Source organism: Apostichopus japonicus, chromosome 9 (genome assembly GCF_037975245.1).
Source record: "Apostichopus japonicus isolate 1M-3 chromosome 9, ASM3797524v1, whole genome shotgun sequence".
NCBI lineage: Eukaryota > Metazoa > Echinodermata > Holothuroidea > Aspidochirotida > Stichopodidae > Apostichopus > Apostichopus japonicus.
Window position 1 is genome coordinate 923,605 of NC_092569.1, and position 25,955 is coordinate 949,559.

Consider the following 25,955-nt stretch of genomic DNA (forward strand, 5'->3'; position numbering starts at 1 on the left):
GGTTGAAACTTTAAGATGCTTTAACAAGTTTTCTTTAAACCAACATTTAACAACTTATAGATGACAATCATCTCGATGAAAGTTTCTAAACCATGAAGACCTTATAATTTATTTCTAATTAGAATTGTTATACTAACGGCAACACTGTAAAGATCTGTCAAGCTACATCCGCCTGTACAAGGCGTCTCCATTGGGAGGTTATACAGTACATTGTTATTAGACACAGTCAATGATTAAGTGGCTGTACTTTCTCAAGCAGTATATGTCGGATGGGTTTGAGAAAACAATGACACATTTATTACTCTAGCGGTTACACCTCTTCACCATATCGCTTTAACTATTTCACATTTTGTAAAACCCTTAAACTGCAGTTTCATTTAAAGTGTACATTTCCTACTGTTTTGTTTTTTCTGTCATGTTTTTACTTGTTTTTGTTACTTGTATGCGTTTTACATTGAAAATAACAAACACATAGGTTGCAATAGTAGCATATTAAAAACGAGTTTCTTTAAGTAGATTCTCTATACGAGAGCCTGGATGGTGCATTTCTATTGGTTTAGTTTTTAGTGATTTACTTCTTTTTTTATGGTTTCTTTCATGTTTAATGTATATTGTTATGTATATATATAAAGTAGTAAACATTAAAATGTACTTGTTTTTTAATTTGTTGTTTTTATTACTAATGTTTATCCCCCTCGTTCGTAAATATGTTGACGTTAGTTGTCGATTGAGTGTAACTGGGATATGTAACCTTTTCTTATTTCTTGAAATTAATCGTTTTACTTTAAAAACCAATAAGAATAATTTAAAACAAAAGCTTACCTTTGCCTTCACTTTACGCATTCCATCATACAAGTGTAACGGTAACATGGTCTTTCTTCTATGTTTGGATGTTATTTATCTTTACAAAATATTTAATTTCTATTCCACACTTCCAATATTGTTGCTTATTCCGAATTATACTGATGTGGTTCTCACACAGCCATTTAAAGTTTTCAATTCAGTTCCTCTGGACGTTAACAAACGTATACTATAAAAGCGTAGTATACTTGTTCAAAAATCCACATTTTCGAGCAAATATTTTATCACATTCTCCAAACAAAATCACACGTATTTATCTAACCACCGTTAATCCAATAAAATCCAGCCCAGTGTTCATCCAATCCTGATGTCAATTTTATGCATGTTGCTAAATATATTTCTCTTCTAGAAATTAGCAACTTTTACTCACGCAAAGATTTCTTGATTTCATCTTTGGGAGATGTATGTACTCAGACCGTACAATGAGAGACATGAAAGTGACATGCATTCAATTTGTAACATGTTCCGTGTGTGCCTGAACTTTAAAAACGAATGCACACAGTATATATATAAATTGAAAGCTAATACCGTGCCTAGGAGTCACAATGACCCAGATAAGCCTACAGATTTATTCCACGCGTCACCTTAGTTGTTCCTCACTTTTTCTCCCAGGAGACAAATCTTTCATGCTATAAATGAAACAGATATTCCTTAAATATTCTCTCTTGTGCTTCAATTTCGTGGATGTGATCCCTGTTTACAAATCCTTGAACTCGCTTCCAATTTGATAACATGCTCAAGAAGACACAACCATTGATTATTAAGCGGAGTCACGGCTTGATAAAAATACGGCCTTATACATCCACGTACGATGAATAATTCTGTTTTCTATATGCAAGACTAGATTAGACTATTAAGTCCACTATGCAAACATTGTTTGTAAATTCAACTGCAAGGCAAATATTGAGCATATAAACTTCAGAGTGAGCAAGAGAGATTGAGAGAAAGCAAACTGTAACGAAACCATTAGTAATTCCGTTGTCATTTAGACGCATGTACAGGCGACCTGCTCTATGGCATACATTAAGGTACCTCGTATCAGCAGCCAGCAAGCACCACGCCGTTGAAAACCCGTGCAGGCAAGGATGCGAACAAACACTGCACACCGGTTAATTAAGTATCCTGCATGTCCACGTTTTTAAGATCTCCACACACGAGCAATCTCTTGAGAATTTACTGGAGGTAAAAAACAGAAGGGGATAAAAAAAAAATCTAGAAGAGATTTGTGAGGAGCAAGAGGCAGTGAATTGTAATTATGATAAGAGCTCCTCGCCTGATTATGGCCTGCTGACATAGAAGCATATTGCTGCTGTACGGGTAGGCGGGTGAAGAACGTTTACCGTCATTTTGAAGCTGCTCATGTCAACACTGGAAGCTTTAAAATGTGTCAGACTCGGAGCGTCGCGCGTTCGATGGTCAGTCAATTCATAAATCTTGTCAAGTGTGTGAGTGAAAGAAACTGATTAATTATCGAGATGAAATGTATATTGATGACATCGAGAAAACTGCAGTATAAATGTATAAGTAATTACAGTTCAAGGTGAAGTGGGGAGGGGGTGGGATTTGATTAATTAATCATTATGATTATTAGGTAGGCGACGGAGCCATAATTAACCTCGAAATGAATGTATATTGTATTAATCTCTACATTTTTCTTTCGAATCGGAGCAGGGTAACCCTCTTTGTTCATCACTGAACAGTCCAGGAATGACATTATGTTTTCCAAGAATGGGAAGGGGTTTCTTTTGGGCGGGGGACAGGAGGGTTAAATGTTTTAAAATAAGATATTTTGGACAAGGCCATCGTTATGTATTACTAATGCCCAGTGGCGTTCAGAGTCAGAGCAGGCCCGGGACTGCAAGTACTCCTATTGGAATATCTCATTTTTCCTTTAGTATATCATGAAAATATGAATACATACAAAAATATAAAATATATGAATATATATAAAATATGGTATAGTCTGTAGTGCCCCCCCCCCCCCACACACACACCGCACCCCTAGTCCCTAATCTCTGGTCACTCCTTCAATTGCACATCGCTTCTTCCAGAGTTCATTGTTCTTTCTCGCTCAACAATTGACACACTGTATGATACACTGCCATTTATATCATGTAAGAGCAGGGAGTTTCCATAACAACTCCCTGGTAAGAGTAAGCTAGGAGTCTCCGTACACCTATTTGTTCCCCCTTGGCGTGGCTACACCTATTTGTTCCTCATTGGCGTGACTAGACATATGTATTAATGTATCATCAGCACGTATGGAGTTGTCTGTGAAAGTGCTTGGTCTCATTCGTCAGGTGTAAGTGTGGCCTCGTATACGTGTGTGCTGGCAGCACATTAATACATATTTGATTACGTATGCACTTTTAGATCTGTGCAGTCGCCATGTGTTCCCTCTGTACAATTGAACCCTTCTCTCGCTGATTGAATAAAGATCCGCGAAAGTGATATTTTCAAGTTATTAGAAAATGTATATGTCAGGCTTACTCAAAGAAACCATGCAAGTTTTACTAATCAAAATTAAATACTGTATCAATTTCTTAATTATCGATGTAAATATAAGCACCGACAACACTTCGCAGAGGACCATTTTGGTTTTAATGGACCTTGAATTTTACCTTTTATAGAAGAGCAGATGTACCTTAAATTTCTCGACAGGACCGACCGCAACCTTCCCACCCCAGGGAGGGGTGGGGGATGGGGAGTTGACCCATTGTCCATTTCGTCACGTTACCAAGAAGCATAGGTTTACCCATCTCATGCAGAATACAGAAACAGTGCACATGCGCATAAACAAGAACAAATCATGCTCAAAACCGACAGGAGCATTTCTATATTCCGCGCACTCGGGCAGCATTTTCATAGCTGGGATAACCAGCACTTTAAGTAATGGGTTCGGTTGATTTATTGCCACTTGAGAATTAAAACATGGAAGTATTTACAACGGACGTATACTGACGTTGAACATACGATCTAAGCTTTCCCGCATCTTCGCGAAAGTAAACTAGAATTCCATTAGTAAGGATGTGGATACTTGATGCCGAAAGGACGAACGGAAAATGGTGCTGATAGAAATGTTTGTGCCATCGCGTAATTATCCGTAACATCAGATAAAAAGGTGTTCGTGTACCTATATTATTGTACACTAAAAGGGATCGAAATTATGCAAATATATTACTGATTACAAACACAAAATTCTTACTCGTTTATTTTCAATAACAGTATCAACACATAGTTCAAAAGGTATTATGATAAACAATTATGTATTTTTTGCTCGATAATTCAAGCAATCAAATTACCAAAAAATTTAAAAAACAAATATTGATAACGTTCATTTGCAAGCGTTATCACACGGCAGGCTAAATCGTTAACCGCAAAAGCATCAGTAGACATAGAATGATAATATTATTTTAGATTTTTCACATTTTGAAAGATCGATGCAGCTTCCGTATATGCACGCATGTATTGGCATCCGTACATAATTTTTGTCAAGAAACGAAGTGATTTCCATTTCTCAGTGAAGGAGGCGATTCCACCATTATAGATTCATCTTTGCTTCCGTATCAGAGGAGCAAAAATCTACCGTGAGAAATCTCAAGTAATGTCAGATCCAAGTGAACTATTTTCAAATATTTTATAACGATCATATTGTAAATGGAGAAATAACGTGTGTTACTCTGACAACCCTGAAGATACGAAAACATACTTAAGACTCTGCATATGATATTTACGTTTCCTGTAAATAAATTGATTACTTTACCATTTTGATTAATTCCGGTGTTTAGTGAGAAGATGTGATATTTAAAAGGTAATTGAAGGGCTATTTGATCAAATAAGGTCCTTGTGATTGACAGTGTATCACTCTAATAGCCGTAATTCCCAAAAGAATTGATTTTATGCTACTTTTAATTTATTTCAACTGGATAGTATTATCCTTAGTCCTACCACACAAAGTTGTTCACTCATCTTATTGTTTTAATTCAACAGCCTTTGAAACCGCAATGACGGGCTAACGCTTGTTCTGAACAAAGAAAACCATGAATTGGAAAGGAGGAAAGGGTTTAGTTCTGCCGAGAGAGAGGTTATCAAAACATAATGTTAGTGTTCCGTAGGTCTGGAGTGCAAGTTCATGCTGTTATATATAACGTCGGTTTTTTCATTTAAAGCATTCCGGTTTTCAAGATAGTAGGGGTCAAATATCTGAAATGCTCCTTAAAAGATAATTTGATGATGACTTGGACTCCTCGGTGCATACCTAACTGTTAATTTCAATCCTTTGTTTTATCAATTTTAATATTAACTAATCAAAACGTATTCCTTTAACTTAACATGAACAATGAGCACCCGTGGATGACAAGTTGACAAATTTGTTATGCATAGTAAACAATTTATTTGTCGAATTGAGCAAATGATAAATGTGTTACACGGGGCAGTCCAGCCACTGTGGTAGCAGTGTTTTATAATGGCCTACAATTTATCAAAGTCAATCAAGTCACTCTGTCAACAGAAACGAATGTATGATTGCATCAAACATTAGAGCTGTTTCATCACTATGAGAGATTGTAAGAATTGTATTCGTTTTTATTACAGTAGTTGTCATTTTCAAATTATTTAAGTGATCCCAGCTCCTTCGCCGCGAAATTCTAGCCTAACCCGTACCCCGACCTCCCCCCCCCCTCTTCCCCTACCCGACCCCTAAAAGTTTCTGTAGTGTGTTACCGTTTACGTTTTTACGTTTAAAAGCAGAAGTTTTAGACCTTAGCAATATATTGTAGTTTGAATAATTAACATAAGTTTAACATTCACAGTAAATAACAAACGTCGAAAATAAACTCTCGAGTCGAAGCCATCCTGGCTACCACTGATAGTGTGATCGATTCATAGCCAATGGCGTTAATAACAATTGTGTGAGTTACATTCATGTCAAAACGTTACATATGCGAACGACAAACTAGCTCAAAAATTTACATCTTTTGTACATTCGTTTACGTAAATGTCAAGATGTGTACGCAGAATAACGCTGTTTTACGTCATCCAAAGTCATTAGCAGAAATATATTGTTGGTTTGTTGCATTAAAGTCATTTGTACTCACAAAAGTCTTAATTCAACCCGTTTCATATATATAAATGTTAATGTAGACAGCTTTATAGCCTAACACACTTTCACAGGACACGTTATTATGCCTATCCTAAAACGAGTTGGTAACGAGTCTGGGCAAAAGCTGTTTGTGACATTAAGTGATTAAATACGTCCCTTGCACATTTTGCTTATTTAACAAAACATCTCACATGTTTGTGTAATTAGCAACACATCATAATTTATAGTAACTATAAAAAGTGCCTTGGCGAGGAAAGTTTCAAAATCCCGGATGGAATCTTTTCGTGACTATAACGTTCGTTAAGTGAAATGATATAGAAATTCTTTTAATTATTAACTTTTTACTTTATGTAATACTGTAGACAGATATTGTATATTGAAAAAGTTAGATAAGCTATATGGAGGTGAAATGGAAATAAAATATAACGAAATTACAAGAAATAGTTGATAGACAAGATCACTCTTTTTGCTGTGAGTTATCAAGATTTTAGGAAAGCAGCTGACTTTACAGATTTCTCCGCTTTCCGGCATCTGTCCTCTTTATACACAGACATTTCAAGGATACATTTCTTGCATGTTCAAGCTTTGACATTGTATATATGATGAAACGAGAGATTACCACACAATCATTAGAATTTTTAATTCCAGTTTGAAGAATGAACGCGCGAGCCGTTCATGACAGGTGATAATTTCTCTTATCTTCATCAGTTGTTTCTTACATGTCATCCTCTTTTTATCTCTTTCTCTTTTCATCTCTCTTTCCAACTCTCTCTCTCTCTATCTCTCTCTTTGAATTGCCCCCTTCAACTGGTACGTTAAAAGTAATGTTAAAGGGATATAGATCTATTCCACATGAACCGTTCGAAAAATTGTCTTTAAAAACTAACAGTTTTCATTATTGCCTTTCGAGTACTGTCGTCAGAGGAGACGAAAAGTAATTTTTAGTTGGACTTTAAGGCTTAGAGTGGCAGCGGAGATTTTTGTTTATATTTGAAATAGAGAAATAATCAAGAGTGAAAAAGAACTCAACGCAAAGTAGATTCTATGCCTGTGCTTTACAAAGGTAGCCATATTTAGATCAAGTATTCAGTACTTTCCTAAGTAACTTTCTGTTTTTCTTGTTGCAAATGTTTTGCAAGTATTTTAAAAATTAGAAAGAACATAAATTTCGTATATTAATCACTATGAATTGAAATATATTCCTTTGCAATTAAAAATCAATCGATGTTAGAGCGACCAATCATTATTAGGACTCTGGTGTCTTCTTAAGTATTTTCTTCTTTTTTTAATATATTTTATGCGGTACGTTAGCAGGAGATTGACTATATAGTAAGGATGAGAAACTAAAGTAGATTTGAAAAAGGAACCTTTCTTTCTTATTTTATTTATGTTTCATTTCTTTAATACTTTTCTCGAAAGATATCACCGTGATATATGTCGCTAAACACAAGCATTGCGGTCTACGGAGGTTGTATATTATATAGTTGCTATCAATCAACCAGAGACAGAACTGCCTATATTCCCAGCAAAAGGAAGGAGACCTCGATCCGCCTGCTTTTCGAATATAACGCCTCTCAACTGGCGCCAGACGTTGAGCAAGTACTGTAGCCTACAGCTTGCCATTATTCACATAAGATACCATGGGAAAATATCATATTGAAGTTTAAAATGAGATATACGTCATTTTACACCCAGAGCGGTTTCTGCTTGATGGAACAGTGTGCAGTTTGAAATGGTGCTGTAAGTCCCTCCGGGCAATGAGTTTCTTGAGCAAAACTATTCATTTCACGGATCATTCGTCTTGAATTGGGACATCATACATCTTGTATGTTAACAGATAATATGCCTCGAAATATGTTATATAGATGCAATGCATACATATACCTTTCATGCGCATCAATACACACCGTAAAATGATCGTCATCCACGCTAGAAAATAGTGCTCATTTTGAAGAAAAGTATAAGTGTAAAGTTTCTCTCTCTCCTATCTTCGTTGTTCGTTTCTATTCCTTCTTCTTTTTTTCAACTTCTTCTTCTTCTTATTTTTAATTTTCTTTGCCGATTAGTAACGTCAAGAACAAACATATAAACAATAATAGAAGTAAAATAATCACCTACTTAACATACATTCTACCACGTAAGATATAGCAATACTACTACTTGCTATACTGCTACTATACTAATATAGATGCATTAACTGATCACATTTTCCAATACTGATATCTGATATCACTATACAACATCAAAACCTTGTCAATGAAGCCCCTCTTTAATGCAATGCAGTTTTCACGTACGGTACCAGAGGCAAATTCTTCTGATTGATCTTATGGAAATTGTACATAACAATTAGTAAGTCCATGTTTTGATGTATCCTCAAGAGCAAAGTATCGTGTGTTAGATATGTGAGTTCGATCCAACGAGATCTCATCTCCTCCAGTTTGTAAATACTTATACTTACTGAATATATACATGTATATATACATGTATATATACATGTATATGTATATACATGTGTATATATATACATAGATATATATATATATATATATATATATATATATATATATATACATGTATACATATATATACATCTCTATCTCTATATATCTATATATCTATATCTCTATATCTCTATATCTCTATATCTCTATATCTCTAAATCTCTAAATCTCTATATCTCTATATCTCTATATCTCTATATCTCTATATCTCTATATCTCTATATCTCTATATATCTATATCTCTATATCTCTATATCTCTATATATCTATATATCTATATCTCTATATCTCTATATATCTATATCTATATCATGTATATCTATATCTATATCATGTATATATATATATATATATCTATATCTATATCTATATATATATATATATATATATATATTTATATATATATATATATATATATATATATATATATATATATGCACATCTATCAACGTGATGCCAACACATCCACTCATGTATGAAGTTTTATTATTTATTCTATTCCATTTCATCATTGGTTACATTAATCACATATTTCATATCTATCCACGATGAAGCAAGCCTCGGCCTACGGCAAATCATCTTCTTGGAGTAATGCTGTCTGTCATTACTAATGGTGCATATATAAAAACCGTAAGTACTTTGATATTCCTCGCACATATATCTATTCAATCATTCTTTTGTATCAGTTTACTATCCAAACGAATTGTTCTTCGATAAGGATCTTTCCCACAGATACAGAGAAGGTTTATATATTACATATTAATAGTCCATCTTACTTATATAGCGATAATCACTTTGAAATATTGTTACGCTGCGCCAAACTTTAGGATCGAGTAACAGCAAAAAAACTACATCATGGAGACTAGATGGGGCTTAAGTAATACTTTAAAGTTATAGACACATATTCAGCTTCTTTAACTTTTGAGGCAGACTGTTATACAGAAAATTAAAAGAAGTGAAAAGTTCGATGACAATGAAAGATGAAAATGGGTGTATTTGGTGTGGACCTTTGAAATTGACACGTGATTTAAAAGGACGCCAATGCACACTGCGAAAGATTGTAATAACATTAGTTCTTGATATGATGGTATGTGAAGCTAACCTTGTCACCCGCTATTGCGTACAAAATAGACAGCTTATATTATGTTTCATTTCAACATATATACAGAATAAAGTATAAACCCTAGGCTCTAAGTCCATATGTAACACGTTATTTTTATTTTTATTTACACCAGGGAACAGTCACAAAGCCAGGCTGAAAATTGCATCATTTTACTATAGCCTACCAGACTTCTTACAGCTACAACTAATGGACTATTGGTTTTCGAAAAGCTAACAAGCGACTCTTTCGTAAAAACTGGTAATGACCTCTAAACACACCCACCCTGGCCTTCGGTATTCCTCGTCATCCCAGCTTTATCCCGAAATGAGATTGATATAATTAAAGTTATAATGAAAGAATTGTTTTAAGCATATTCAATTAACACAGGATATAACAGAATATATTAAAAGAAAAAAAATCAGTTACAATTACCTATGAAGTCAGTCACATAAGAAGCGTATCGTCATTATTACTTTTTCTTTGAAAGTGGATTTACAGAAGCAATATTAATGTGGCATGTCCCAGTTCAATGGAGGAGAAATAACTTACATTGGCAATGATGCATATGTCATTATGGCATATTACAACGTGCACTTCGCAAATGTTATGAAAAAGAAAGAAAACATACGCGCCCTCCCTCCCTCCCCGTCCCAACCCCCCCCCCCTCCCGCATCCTCTTACGAATCTTTCGTTCACCTTGAACATCCAAACGGAAGAGAATGCTTCCTACAAGAGATAGCAAGAGGGCAATCCATGGAGTTGCAAATCTCATCTCCTCCATGACGGAAGTGATTTACATTGACCTATGACCTAGACCCGTAACACCACATTAGTACTATGTTACAATTTTCCCTATTATTCTCTACATATGTTGTGGTTTAATGACCTTTACCATCATGTTGGCAAGCAGAAAATGACTAAAACCAATTTTGGAAGTATTTAACTTTTGACCTATTACATTATCAATCACGCAGGCACGAGTTTACATGGTCACGCACCTACCCACCAACGTGACCGGCGTTGTAGGAGGAGTTTGCGACACTTTTTCGTAAAAATTGTCGTATCATTTTCTACATTTCATGTTGTTTAATGCCTTTCTCTTACATATTGACAAACTGTAAAAAGGCTCAAAACCATTTTTTAGGTTTCTTGATATTTTATCTACGACGTCATCAATCACGCAGGCACGAGTTTACATTGTCAGGCACCTACCCTACAAGTTTGAACTTGATCGGATTAACAGCCTATGAGGAGTTCGCGACATACTTTTTGCTCTCACACACACGCACTCCCGCACACACACACGCACTCACACACATCCTCACATTTCGTATGTGGGGAGAGGTACAATATTTCATCTCCCTATACATCATATTTAGGGAAATGATATAAATAACTACTTGTATGTTCATATGGAAGATCACAACCTCGTCCCCTGGGAGAAAAAGTAAGTACCCCGTTCAGTCGTTACATATCGCTCACTGTCACAAGCAGAGCTTTTAAGTAAACATTATGTCTTTCAATGTATCCAGTGTCTCAATGCGATTCACAGGTCGATAGGATCCTTCCTTGTGAACCCGACCTTTATATTCACAGTTTCGTTGTCACTACGGATAACTAACATTTCATCTCAGTGAGATAAAAGCTTTCTTTTATATCAATAACCATGAAATACCTCTGTAATATACCGTTGCTGAACGCAACATTCTTATTTACAAGCCTACGACAGACGATAAACAAAAGTGTCAGCATCTTTCATATTTAATACAAAAACTTGTCGACATTTTCAATTCAAAAGCTTGTGCTTAAATGCAATGGAAATGATTTTTCAGGATCAGACCGAAATCTGTACAAAGGTATACGTTATCACGGGTCGGTGTTATAAGTCGGAGGACGCAAATGACGAAGGGAGTACAGGATTTGAAGTGTAGTGAAATTTATTCACCGGTATGTACAGCAGACACATAATACAAAAACCAAACACCCTGAAAATAAAAAAAAGTGTAAAATACTTTTCTGGCAAATCTCGTATCGAAACAATAACATAATTAAATTGAGGCAACGAAATACTACACGATATATACATATACTGAAGCGTACGTGATGAGGAAGCCTCAACACTTAAGTTTAAAAGAAGTGGAACTTACGGGATAATAATCTGGCGTTGATCCGGTTTTGCCTGGGTACCTTAACGTAGACCCTGATGAGAACGTGGCTGACATACACGGAGTAGCCCAGTTACATATTAACTGCTGGGAGCACGAAGTATCCCAGTTACAATACGATTTGGGAACACGAAGTAACCAAATTACAGCATAAGTCGGGAACACGGACTGGCCCACTTTGAACCAGTATGCGTTACTAAGTATAAGGAACATGGAGTAACCCATTCGAAACTTTACACACTAACCAGTTGGGAACACGGATTAACCCTTATAGTCTCCTCCCTGAGTATATACTATTACTAACTAGGAGAAAAAACCATCCCGCGCTACAGGCAGCCTGCTAACACAATACCCGGCATAGCTCAAAATTACGTAATACAACATGCAGATGATAAACAATTGATACAAATACCTTACATATGCACTAGCCTTGTGGAAATACCTTTAACGTGAACAAAGAATGTAAATTTCTCACAGGGTGGTCTTTAAACAAAAGGAAATATCTAAAACGGGACCGACCTGTGACATACGTAAAATCACGTGATGTGATCAAAAACTCTTACAAACCGGACAATATTCGTTCAATTTGTAACACAGTTAATATAATCAGTATTTCATTAATCCTGAATAATCAGCTAAACGGTTGCCATAGAAACCGTTTGGCCTGCCACACTTATACGTGGTCAAATTGCAGCACGGACAAGTATATTTTTATGGTGTTATGCACACGTTTTATAGGGCTGCACGGCTCCCACGTATAGTATGCGACGTGTATGAAATGAATGTATTTAATCGAAGTTATTTAAGTATTCATTACAAGTGACGGCGTCTACTTCATTCGTCATATGAATCACGGGCATGCGCAACAGTAACAGATTGCTCATCAATAAATGCAATTATAAGCGTACAATAACTATTTTAATTTAATAAATTGTCGAAAATGTATCCAAATGTGAAATGCCATCTTTGTATTCGGAATATGTTCCTTTGGGTGTACACATAGCATGATGTTTACTAAGGTTACATGAGTCGAGGTGAGTATAGCTATCTTAGGTACTTAGCTTCTGATTAAGTGGATGTCATTGTGATTCAAGTAAAACTACTGCAGTTAATTACTGACCGCTCTAGGGAACAATAAAACCACTACGTATTTTACTCCTTACCCTTCAACTCAACTTCTACCCAACCCAATATAGACGTTTTGAGTATCGTGTTTATAGTTCTGTAATATATTTGAATATTTACATATAAACATAATAGCAAAGGATGAAGAACGACATCTGACTTCAGAATCAAACTGCTCTGGAACACCAAATAAGATGGGAAAATTAAGAAATCCCTCGTACGCACGTCGCATGGAGCAAAGTAGATGGCGCAGTTATGAAACACATCACTCGTGCATTTGAGTACATGTATAGCGCCAATTTTGGACAACCAGCCTATTACTAGCAATTTAATATTCAGCAAATTTGGAACAATTAACAACGAGCCTTTATATAACGAGTTTATTTCTATCTTCACTACATAAAAGATCAGCAAATGAATATTTCTTTACATACATTTAATTATTAATACTTCACTTAATAATTATATATGATTATTGAAATATATTAGTATTTTTCTTTACTAATTTATCATTTTCTCGAAAGATAATTATAAATGATTAACTTACAGTGACAAATTAAACATAAATTATGGGTTAATTGTAACGACGATGCTCTTAAATGAACTTTGCAGGGGATTACAAAGACGAGCATTTCCTGTAGTCAATAAAAACTATACACACATATATATCTATAAGAAGCATAACAAGATAAGAGTACAATGCAATAACATAACACTACACTTTCAACAAAATACAAACATATAAATGTACATACATACATATGAGCAGCCTTAGGAGGCCAAATAAATGAAGGCATAACTGAGTACATACGGTTGTAATGTCGCATATAGTTAATTCCCCATCATTGGTATTAACTCAATATTATGTGCAAGTATAACAATGCAAAGAATATTAAAGGGATATATAACATAGAAAGTATGTAGTAGAAAGTAAGTATGGTAGCGTCACAAAGTCTTATATGTAGCCATATAGTTTATGTGATTAAATATGAAATTGAATGTAGCAAGTAATATATGGTCAGAGTGACAGACCTGCAGGAGCCGTGCAAGGCACCGCTCCTGCAGGTAAATTGGAACTTCATTTTTCTTTTTTGGGATGATGGAAAACAGACAATTGAGCATTTCAAAGTAACAAATGAGGTTGAAGTCAAGCAGTACAAAAATTTGGAAGCCTTAAGAGAGAAAGGAGCTACTTAGGAAATTAATGAGAGGTTGCCCCAGACCTGGCAAACCCACCCTGCCGGGATGTACCCTTAAAGCTAAGAAAAAATAAAGAAATAAAAGAGTAAAAATAAAAAATAGTTCCCGGTGACTGGACTGTTCCCCAGAGGAGGACAATTTCAATGGGGTTTACTCACGCCCTCTAGCCACCGGGTTCCTAAACAAGGGACCTCTCCCTCTGCCAGGGCTGAAGCCTCCTCCCAGTTTTAAAAGTCTAAGGTATCTAGGGAACTTTTAACATTATTTTTAGCGTAGATTTTATGGACTAAGTATTTAATTAAGAGGTCGTGGATTAGGGAATCAAGAGGGAGGGTGTTTTTTACTGTAGCAAGTAGTTTATTCTGTCCTAAATTATGACGGAATCAACAAATATAAAAGTACAAAATTCCGTAAAGACAATTCACATGCTAATTAAATAGGAAATACAGAACTATTGCACCAACAAGCACTATAATAAACAACATACAGATTATTACTGCACAGCATTTCTTCCGCCGGGCAGCATTCTGTAACCAAAGATAAAAATAAAACAAATTATAGAAATGGAAGTAATTGTAAATGTTATTCTGTTTTAATTGATAATTCAACATAATTCCAACCGTTTGACATTAGTGTCATTGAAAAAGGAGATCAATTTACTTCCTGGATCAAGATTCATAAGAAGTAATACGATGCCCCAGTCTGACACAGGTTTTTGATTGGACGGGGACAGAACAGGGGGAGAAACTCCATCCCCCACCCCACCTCTACCCCAGGGTCCTGTTGTAGAAATAGTTGCTAGAAACTATCATGCTGTCACGTTTGCGTTTTCCTCGTAAACTGAGATCCCCTGTCCTATAAGTACAATTACCTGATATAACCTCAGAGAGGTTGACATGCAAATGAAGTTGGCATGTAAAATCTAGATAGAGACCGTTCCAGTCTGAAGAAAAGATGTTTAGACTTGCCTTATGCCTAACAGCTTCACTGAGATGATCGTTTGCCTGCCCTACGTCACTACATGCATTTTCTACGCTGGCTTCAATATTATCTAATAACACAATCAAATGAATGAGGATATCGGTTTGAGAAATACTTATATGTGAACAAAGCTCATGAATAAACAAAGGTCACACAGGTTGGAATTATCAGATTTTACAGATAAGATTATAGGTACCATTTTAACTGCATCTACAAATCAAAAACCAGAAATTGATCAAATTGATTAAATTTATGAAATTTATCCATCTTTTCCGCGCATTAGCAATCATTCAAACTTCACTGGAAACATATCCGTGTTATTCCTATATTTGTGTAGTTTCCATTTCATAACATTAATGTGTAATCTAAAAGAAGTCTTACCAATTCCGCTGCTCTGGTTTCGGATTAATTCAGCTAAACCTATGGATATTGTATTCACATCTTCTAGATTTGACTGTTGATAATATAAAAAAGCAAAATAATTGTGCTCTTCGTCATAATTTTGCATATATTTCATAGAGATATAGCCAACATTACACCATATGGTGAAGGTTTCTGTGACCGTATGTTGGCAGGCTACCACACCTTATGTGGTAAATGCTATATTCTGCGTGTTTGAATGCATGTATAGCGGTACATATTAGCAGTAAACATTGAATGTCTACATGAATTAACCCTTCCACTGCATGCATCAGGCTCTTGTACACGATAGCTGTGTATAGACCACTTTCTGCGAGTCGCGTGAAACATACCTGTTTTAGCCCTCTATACCAAACAAGATAGCTGCATGGACTACTCCATACTTCTAAATATCTATGTAAATCAATCCATATAAGAGCCTGTATTTAATAGCTCCATGTTTGAATATTAACAGCAAAACTTACCCTGAGTTTATTAAGTTGACACTCTTGTTCAATTAAAATTTCCACCTCTTCTTCCTGCTGTTTCAAAGTTTGCTCCATTACGTTTCTAGTCCTCCGGTTCCCTACTACCAATGACTCTCTGTCGGAGGGCAAGGACCTTTCAAAAGGTGGGTTCAATAATTCGCAAAAGCATAGTACAACAACATCAACAACAAACGAAATCCTTCTCGTTGTCATACCTTACTACAAGAGAAAGCTTCTCGTTGCAATAAGTGAAAGCCTAACAGGTGTAATTACTTCATTATTGACTTTTACTTGATCAAAGCATGTATATATATATATATATATATATATATATATATGCATATATATATATGCATATATATATATATTTATATATATATATATATATATATTTATGTGTGTGTGAGTGTGCACCTGTCTGCAAAGCTCAACAGCCATACAGCTAACATATATAAGGAGGTAACAATGTACTAACGTATTCATATATAAATATATTAATATCTTTATCAGGTATACAATTTCATTCCTATCGTCCTAATGTTTGTTTAAAGTTACGAAGGAGAGTAAAGTTCATGCTCTGCTGGGACAAAGGCCATGTTGCTTATCAACTAAGCTACAAGTCATTACCCTCACAATGTCGATTCTTACAACGTAGTGAGTGAATTACAGTATGTGTTATACGAAAATTACGAAAAGACCCATCCTCATTAAAACTTGATAGTTGACAAGTCTGTTACAATAAGCTACTCAGTTGAAAAATATTTGCAGACGTTGCATAATCTGACAGATCAATCTTTCCAATATTGACAGAAGAACAAGATTCTGACATTTTATAAATTTCTTTGGGAAGGTTATAAACTGATATGACGATATGATCATGGAGGGCTAGTGTACCTTTAGCAGTGCTAACAATGTTATCGGTATATCGCGGCTCACTTGCCGATACTACAACTTGACATAGGAGCATTGGAAGGTCATTCCGTGTATTGCAGAATTCAGATAGTTCTTTCAACAGAGCCTTCTTAAAGAAATCTGTTACTTCCAAATTTTAACTGTGTTATAATTAAATCTGTTCCAGTTGGAGATTTAAAACAAAACATTGGGGTATAAACCAGAAGAAAAAAAACCAGAACAATAAAAACAAACTAGAGGCACTGTTTTTAGCTTTATTATATATAGTTCTTTCATAATTTAATAAAGAAACAACACCAAAACAACAACATAAACAACAACAAAAACAACAACAAAAACGGCAAATGTTTTTACAACAACTGGATTCAATGCAGTTGGTTAGCATTATAGGGTTTAGTGACATCTGTAAGATCTGAATAGATAACAAACTTCAGCACAAGGCTTATGCAATTGCTCGTGCAGCTTTGTAAGTCGCTTAATTCACTTCTTATCCTCGGTTTAGATTTAGAATCATCCGCACTGACTCCACATTCACTAGAAAGTCCGATCATGGCAACTCGTGATCAAGTTCAAGAAGTCTTTACAGCCATTTTCGAAGTATTTTCCTTCACCGTAAAATGTAACGTTCATTATCAATGTCTACACAAATTATTTTTCAATAAATGTTTTTAGATCGATACAGATCATCTGTAAGATATAATACATTCGTGTTTGAAAATTCACATATTTCTCAATAACTTCTTTCATTACATTTTGATTTAAATATTTTCTATTTCTATATATTTATTAGTGAATTGGCTCTATGTAATTATAACAAATAAATCTATTAACTATATTATATTTGTGTATTGATATAAATCTGTATATGGGCGGCAGTCTAATAAACTTTTTTATATATTTAATAATTTTAATGTCCTGAATTCATTATATTTCTATACATCTCAAAGAGAAAAGGCAAGATTTCTCAATAACATGGTCACTCTTGAAAGACCGCTGCGCATGTGCAACTTGTTCCTATAAGAAAAGCTTGTGTCCAAATGCGAGATCGAGATGCGGTCTCATGAGTCACAAATTATTTCGAGTCGGTTAGCATCATGATTGATCTCCTAGAGTAAGGCAAATATGTTACCTAAACAGACCTATAGTATTGTTCGATACATGTGACAAACGCCTACAGTGGAATTACGACCTTTCTTAATGGTTTCGAACCTCTGGACATACAATCATTCAATTGTCCATGGCCTACTTGGTTAGCGGGAGGCCGGGTTCGAATCCCGGTGGAGGCTGGAGGTTTTTTTCACTGTTATGGATTTGTCAACTCATTATAAAATTTCATAGATAGATATATAGATATAGGCATAGAAATGTTAAAATATTTGCTTTAAAATCTACTTGATGTATATATTCATTAATGGAAAGAAATTGCATATTATGTTTCTTCAACTTATAAACTTTACGTTTTTGCAGTGGACTATATATAATGATACAAAATTGCTTCATTCGCTGTCATGGTCTCAGAGGTTCCAATACACTTTTCACCATTCTTAATATACATATTTTGGACTCTTCTTGCGTTGTGTCTATAATTTTGTGACAATCTTTTTTAATACAAAATTTCATATTGATATGAAATAAGTATGAATGCCACCACTGAAGTTTGTTACCAAGAAGTGATGCTGGTCTTTGCTTAACGTTATAGTCCCTTTCATAATGTTCAAATTGTAGCAGCCGAAAACCAACAATAACAAACGTTCTGATGTAAGACCAAAATGAAAAATGTTCCTTTTTCGCCCGTTCCCAAAAATTATATAACAAAATATTTTACATGACTTGTAGTCCGTTTCTGGCTTCAAAACGTGTATCGAGTATGAAGTCACACACAAAATGTAAGATGGCGTACGGGGAAGGTTGATAACAACAAGTTATTTATGGTCTTAAAACAAAATATAAAGTAAGTGCTAAACCAAGCAAAAGTAAAATAAGCAAAAGGCAAAACCACAATCGACATTTCTTCCATTTCACCTTTTTCTGTAAAAAAAGAAAACAAAAAGAAATATAAAAAGTGAAATTAATACAGACTCAGACAAAGCAAAAGAAGAAGAAACATTTTTTTCCTTCCTTTGGCAGTATCACCATCCTTATATAAAACCAAAAACAATTTGAAAGCATCTTTGTCGTGCTCGAGATCTCAGCACTGTTATAATTTACCATTTCACGGAACACGTATGGTGCCAGTCAATATCTAATTTGCATATAAGGCTCAAGGGAGACATTTTTTCATATTTTATAACGTTATCATGCAGATTGCAACCATATGATTGCAAAATTTCTTCTAGAAAATAATATGCAGAGCGTTCGTATGCGAAATAATATATTATAAATTGTGTTTTCTTTACATACCGTACGTGACAGTTAAATAATATTCCAAACAAATCGAGCTATACATCAACATGTTTAATCCAAAATTCTGTTTCGATTGAACAAAAACCCTTTATCGTTATTTCTCAGGATAACCAGTGTTAATTATCATTATAATCACGAAAATAATGTGCTAGCACTGAACAGGGAGTATATGAAGAACAATGCGGTCTCAATAAGGAAGGTTCTATACCGGCTTATGTCATGGCTCGGATGGGGTGTGTAACTGCCCAATGTTTAACACAAGTTTCACAGTCTGCTCGTTTATCATGAGATAAAAACACCTCTTTCGATCTGTCGGAAAGTCTACTAAGCTTTTGTACTCTTAGTAGAACTAACAAGAAGTATACACACCAAAAAATCACTAAAATAAATTACAAGAGAAAGCGTTTAACTCTTAACATGAGGATGACTGTGGATAGAATTAACTATATATGTTGTAAGACGGATAAAATACCCTGCTATCAGTTATATTTCTATATACGATTGTTAAGTTTTAAGAAATGACCATTTTAAACATCCGAGGCTCATACTTTAAAGGGGCTGAAATGCTGAGTCTAACACAGATATACCATTAGGTCATTTCCTTAAATACGACACAGAACTCCAAACATAAGGCATTTATGGCCTTAAATATTCGTCGGCGTCTCGTTTCGATTCGTTTATTTGTTTTCCACACCACATGGCATACATAATACAGAGTCTAAATATACAAGGAATGCATATACAAACATGGCGTGAACTTGGAAGTAAACTCAACAACTCTTGTGGGCATGTCGAGAGCTTACTTCCCCGAAAAATACAAACACAAGCAGAATAACGACAAATGTACTTTAGTTATTTAGAGTAAAAGCACCGATTACGAGAACACATCAATAAGGTAACAATTCCCATGTCCCACTTTTGCCACCCCACCTCCTCACCACCCCCTCCCCAAATGACGCTTAATGGATCAAACTAGAGATTTTATAACGTTTTAAACTAAACTAAAGCAAAAAGTAGGAAGAACTATAGAAACACTGCTATGCTCTACAACCTTTCTTTAGTTTATTGATCAAGACATGTCAGGAAATAAAAGTGTTTAAATTCATCTTTTAATAATGGAATTAAACAAAGGTAGGTGGTATACTTGCTTTATACTTTACAGTTTTGTTGACGTACTCCGATGCTGCATAAACGGCATATTTTGTTTCACGAACGTCAGCTTCAATGTTGTCTGAAATTTAAAGATGAAAAACAAAGCAAGAAACAAAAGGGAAGTTATCAACATAAGTACAAACAAGGGCGTAGGAACCGGGGGGGCTGGGGGCGCCAGCCCCCAGTGAATGTGGAGGGGCGGAAGTATCATTCCGCCCCCCCCCCCCCCGCTTCGCAAGTCAGAAAACCCCTTTTTCATTTCCAAATGAGAAAAAAATCTCATTTGGAGCACCAAATTGCATCTAAGGCCAGGTGAAAATACAAAATTAAGTTTACAAAATGGAGTGGGTGTTGCTATATTGTGTGCTATATTGCACCAAATTGCATCTGAGGCCACCTGGAAATGCAAAAAATTCCAAAGGGGAGGGGGACACCCCTCCCCTTAGACCCCTCCCCCAGGCCGGCCATCAGTCTTCAGCCCCCCACTCAAAAGTACCTTCCTACGCCACTGATTACAAAACAGAGACTTAGACAGCCTTTGTAATATCTGAGCGTATACGACACCCTGGCCAACTGTGAGTGTGACGTCATAATGTTGCATACATGGATTTCCAGCTTTAGTGTCAAACATCCAATTAGTTGAAAAAAACATACCAAAATGAGCTAAAACTGTAAATAATCAATTCTTGTGTAGTTTCTTCCTATGTCCAAGTAGCTGCTTAGCGTAGTAAAATAGCTGCCTTCTAGGCAGATGTTGTTTTCAAGACCGATTTGAGGAGGGGATGTTGAGGGGGTTGGGGTGGGTGGGGGTCGGGTAGAGGGTCAACATTAAAGAGTACTGAGTACCAAAGTTGTTACCTATGTGGTGTCCCTGTTCTTCTACCAAACGGGAAACGTGTAAAGTGATTTCATGCACGTCTTTTACAGATGACTGTAAAATGAAACAGAACGATTGTAAGGAAAGTGAGGCCAAAAGTATCATCGATGGATAGTAATAAAGGTAAGTGAATACTACCTTGATTAGTGAATTGTATCATTAACAGTTTCAGAAACAAAGATTTGTCACTAAATGATAGTTAGTATACATGTTAAATGTATGTTGCCAAAATAGTGAAAAAGACTTCAACTGTGTCTTAAATTGTAGGGCCAGTTTAGTATATCTAGCAATATATTGTCAAAAATGCTTTCTAATTTTCGAGAAAATAAATTGTTGTAACTAAAAATGCCCAAAAAATGTTTGAATTATACATATCGCATTTTCTATATATTGATTGGGACCCTTGTTCACCTCCATTCCAACCCTCCCAAAATAAGTATATAAATAATAATAAAACACATATAAAATTTGTATTTTACCACGTTTGCATTCATAAACATAGCTTATATATGAATCAAGGCAGTAAGAAACTCTTTTGTCTTAACAAACTTACTTCAATGTGATCTAGTTGTTCTTTTTGTTGGAGTAATACTTCATAATCTTTCTCACGTTTCACCTTTCCATGTTTCTGCAATTGTTGTGTCATTCTTGCTCAGCTGTCCACTGTATATAAATTGAAACGTCTCCTTATCATATTTGTCACAGTTTCAGGATTTCCAGAGGCAAATATAACTTTAAATGAATCATTAAAATCAAAACAAATGTGCGATATATTGCTAACTCATTGCACGTAAACAACTACCCTCCACATGACCAATAATGTAACAGCAGCGGCCATTTTGTTTAAGTTATATATTCGCACTGCACAGTGAGTTACAAAGGGAACATTACACTAAGCTACAATAGTCAGTGCTGTTTATTAATGTACAACGTTATATATATATACATAAAGGCCAAAGGTTGATGTTCATTGTACCAATCTTATCACAATGCAGTTCAACATACAGTGCTTGAAGTTTCCAACCCATTTAATCTACCCATGTGTCAGTCATTATTTTGTTGTTTGAATCTCGTTAAAAGTACATTCACTTATGAATCACTTGATAACTACAGCATTACCCGCCCGAGTCTAATATGCAAATTGGGATGAATAAAACAGAGGGTATGTGACGTATCGCTCATAGATCCCTTACTTGTAAATTTAGTTCACTTTTATTTCGTTATAGCAATTTTGTGATTATGGTGTAGTATACAAACAAAGGTTCAGTGATCTTGTTCTTGCTGTCGGTCAAGGTCATTATACAGTCTCAGAATAGGTATAAAACTTGGCCATAGTCTGCTTATTAGTCTAGGTATGGTCTAAACCTACATGTAGATAGGTCGAGGTTTATGTTTAGATTTAGGTCGTAGGTGTTGGTTGTGGTCTAGGTTTAGTTCCAGCTCTAGCTCTATACTTATATCGATATCTCTCTCTCTCTCTCTTTCTATATATATATATATATATACGGTGTATTTATATATTTATATATAGAGAGAGTGAGAAGTGGAGAGAGGTGGAGAGGTCTAGATTTAGCTCTAGGTCTTTATTTAGACAAATATAGATCTTAAATATAGATCTAGACCTATATCTAGATACATATTTAGGTCCATAGATTTAGTTCCATATTGTATTGGTCGTCGTCTAAGTCTTGTTGTATGTCTACGTCTTTATCTAGATAAACATAGCCTTCTACATATAGATCTTAATGTAGATTTATATCTAGATAAAGATACACAATAGATGTAGGTCCATATGAAAGTCTTGGTCGTGATCTAAGCCTTGGGGTAGGTCTATGCCTTGGTGTAGGTCTGGGTCTTTATCTATATAAATACAGATCTATATATATTTATCTATGTCTAGATTAAGATACATATATATTTATGGTCATATGTATGTCTTGAGAGTGGTCCATGCCTTGGTGTAGGTCGTGGCCGTGATCAGACGTTCATTATGGACCAACTATTATAACAGTATTTCCAAATATAGCATGCAATAGTTATATAGCATACAATAGTTATATAGCATACAATAGTAATATAGCATACAATAGTAATATAGCATACAATAGTAATATAGCATACAATAGTAATATAGCATACAATAGTTATATAGCATACAATAGTAATATAGCATCCAATAGTAATATAGCATACAATAATAATATAGCATACAATAGTTATATAGCATACAATAGTAGTATAGCGTACCATATTAATATAGCATACAATAGTAATATAGCATACAATAGTTATATAGCATACAATAGTAGTATAGCATACAATAGTTATATAGCATACAATAGTAATATAGCATCCAATAGTAATATAGCATACAATAATAATATAGCATACAATAGTTATATAGCATACAATAGTAGTATAGCGTACCATATTAATATAGCATACAATAGTAATATAGCATACAATAATAATATAGCATACAATAGTCTACCAAATGCTTTTCACCGTCTTTATACTTTATTATACGTGATTACGTCACTTAAGGTTTATCTACACACCCTCACTAGTTCAAAGAAAGGTTAATATCTAAATATGTTGTACCTAATCATTCTACATGATAAAAAACAGTACTTATACATCTTTAATATAACGCTTACCTTAAATATTTTCTTCTTCCACGCACCATAAACATAAATCCAGTTTCGATTAGTTATATATGATTTAAATAATCCACTGGGTGCATGATTTAACAACATTGAGTTCGTAAAAATGTTATACACATAACTCGTTTCTATACATATATAAATATCTGTATGCCTTCTGTATCCCTCTATGTAGTCAGAGCGACTATTCCAGTAACTCGAAAACCTCATACGTTGACATAACACAGAGTAGCAAACAGTTTGTTTTCACGGAACCCTGATTCAGCGGTGTTTATGTTTCTTTGCTGCGACAGCTGACTTCCTTATATTGCAGCAAGTATACTACAGTGTTACCTTCATATATTAAACTGAATCACTCAACCCTTTCGTATCTTCAAACAAAAATCAACTTTGGTTTTATTTTTGTTTGAAGATACTAGCTATTAACCTGTAGTAATTGTTAATGCTACGTCACTTAGTTTATGTGTTGCCGCAACAATAGTTTTATTGTTCACATTTGATCTTTTGTCATATTCTGCCAGGTAAATATTATTGAATCTTAGCAACTGAATACTTAGCAAACTTTATCTTTACATAATATAAGGGGAAAAGATAAAAAATTAATCTTCATTGTATTATTTCTTTTATGAAGTTGAGATTTGTCATCGGTCATTATTTGTTTTCTCTATACTTTTTATCTTCTACGGTTCAGAGCCCACTGATCTCGATTTAATCTTAAAGTTATTGTAATTTTCCTGATCTTCAATCAGTGATTGTTATCTCTGAGTAATTAAAAACCTCCTGTGTCTCTTTTACACTACTTCACACTTCATTGGTCAAGAATAGTATTTTCTTTTCTCTTTTTCTTTTCTTTTTTGAAGGTTAAAAGTTTCATAGACACAATGCTGTGTCCATATAAACACCACTGAATACTATGGTTGTGGATAGGGCAATTTAAAATAAGACGGAATACAATAGCTACAAAATAATCAACACTGCATGATGCTCCTTGAAATCTGTGAGATTTGCCACGTCGCCCAATACAAGTCAATTCAAAACTGCAACAACTTATACAGTGAGACTGTCAAAAACCAGGGAGCTGCCATTTCAAACGACAAAACCTTCACTTATACAGACAGGAGGAGTGAAATAGGAAGGTGTCGACAGAGGTGTCGGACTGCCGGGGTAGATGGTAACCGGAGGGGTGCAGAGGGGTGCAGAGGGAAACAGTCAAATACACACCCACAAGAGATGGGTATTTGAGTGTACAACGTGCAAGATGAATACCAATTTATTCAGTAAAAAGAACAAAAATTAATAAATCACCCTTGAAAAAGAAAACAATAAAACGCTTTAGTTTATAGTCTCGCGCAAAACGTCCACAATATTACACCCTCTATGTGCTTATTAAGATGGCTTTGAATTCTTTAATAAATATGTATATACCTACATGCTTCTTAAATCAAATTAGCTGGGCCGGGAAAGATGAACCTCGAGGACCACCGTAGGGAAAGGTTGTTGACAAATTACACATAAATATCATACGATATGTTCACAGTGTGAGGCGCTCATTTAGGCTTTATGAAAATTCTTAATTATTTTTTTAAGACGGTCAGATAAAATCATAGTTCGAAACAAAGAGCCAGACAGGATCAAAGTTTCACTATAACAATGTGTAGATTAGGCCTTAGGACCATAGGATACTCATGCCTAAGGCCTTAAATGTCCACGTACCCAATTATTGCATGAATGTGGTGGGCTCAATTTTTTCGCGGGCCGAATGAAACATTCGTGGGCCGCATATGGAGAGCCCCTGCTAGTATATGACACAAGGTAATGACCTCTGTCACGAATATGTATGATACACTTAAAATAATGTGAATGTAATGGATCAGTATGTATGAATATACAACTCATTGGATAATGAAACATGTTGTAACTTGGAATACTATAGGTATAAGCATGCTAATTGATGTAGTTGAGCTGGGACGAATGCGATGGGCTAAGCTAATGGAGGGGTGGGCCATTCGCAAATTACACTGGTGT

General features: G+C 35.0%; 2 protein-coding genes across 4 annotated transcripts in view; both read right to left on the reverse strand.

Annotated features, from left to right (window-relative positions):
• LOC139974281 (uncharacterized) overlaps nucleotides 1-16,218 on the reverse strand; it is a 37,961-nt gene extending 21,743 nt beyond the window's left edge. Inside the window, exons 1-5 of one of the 3 annotated variants that reach the window (XM_071981300.1) lie at nucleotides 15,921-16,218; nucleotides 15,418-15,490; nucleotides 15,024-15,106; nucleotides 11,713-14,582; nucleotides 823-2,037 (exon numbers count right to left, since the gene is read on the reverse strand). In XM_071981300.1, the coding sequence (XP_071837401.1) occupies nucleotides 823-870 (48 nt within the window). In that variant the 5' untranslated portion in view covers nucleotides 871-2,037; nucleotides 11,713-14,582; nucleotides 15,024-15,106; nucleotides 15,418-15,490; nucleotides 15,921-16,218. Of the gene's footprint in view, nucleotides 1-822; nucleotides 2,038-7,869; nucleotides 7,908-11,006; nucleotides 14,583-15,023; nucleotides 15,107-15,417; nucleotides 15,491-15,920 lie in introns of those variants that run through there. The other 2 variants (XM_071981299.1, XM_071981301.1) reach the window with 2 other exon arrangements.
• Nucleotides 16,219-17,075: 857 nt separating this feature from the next.
• Nucleotides 17,076-24,242, reverse strand: LOC139973250 (syntaxin-12-like). The gene is made up of 5 exons (XM_071979799.1): nucleotides 23,925-24,242; nucleotides 21,821-21,930; nucleotides 21,249-21,321; nucleotides 20,387-20,469; nucleotides 17,076-18,863 (listed from the first exon to the last, which is right to left on the reverse strand). The coding sequence occupies exons 2-5, from the start codon at nucleotides 21,911-21,913 to the stop codon at nucleotides 18,762-18,764; spliced, it is 351 nt and encodes a 116-aa protein (XP_071835900.1). The 5' UTR covers nucleotides 21,914-21,930; nucleotides 23,925-24,242; the 3' UTR covers nucleotides 17,076-18,761.
• Between the last annotated feature and the right edge of the window lie 1,713 nt (nucleotides 24,243-25,955).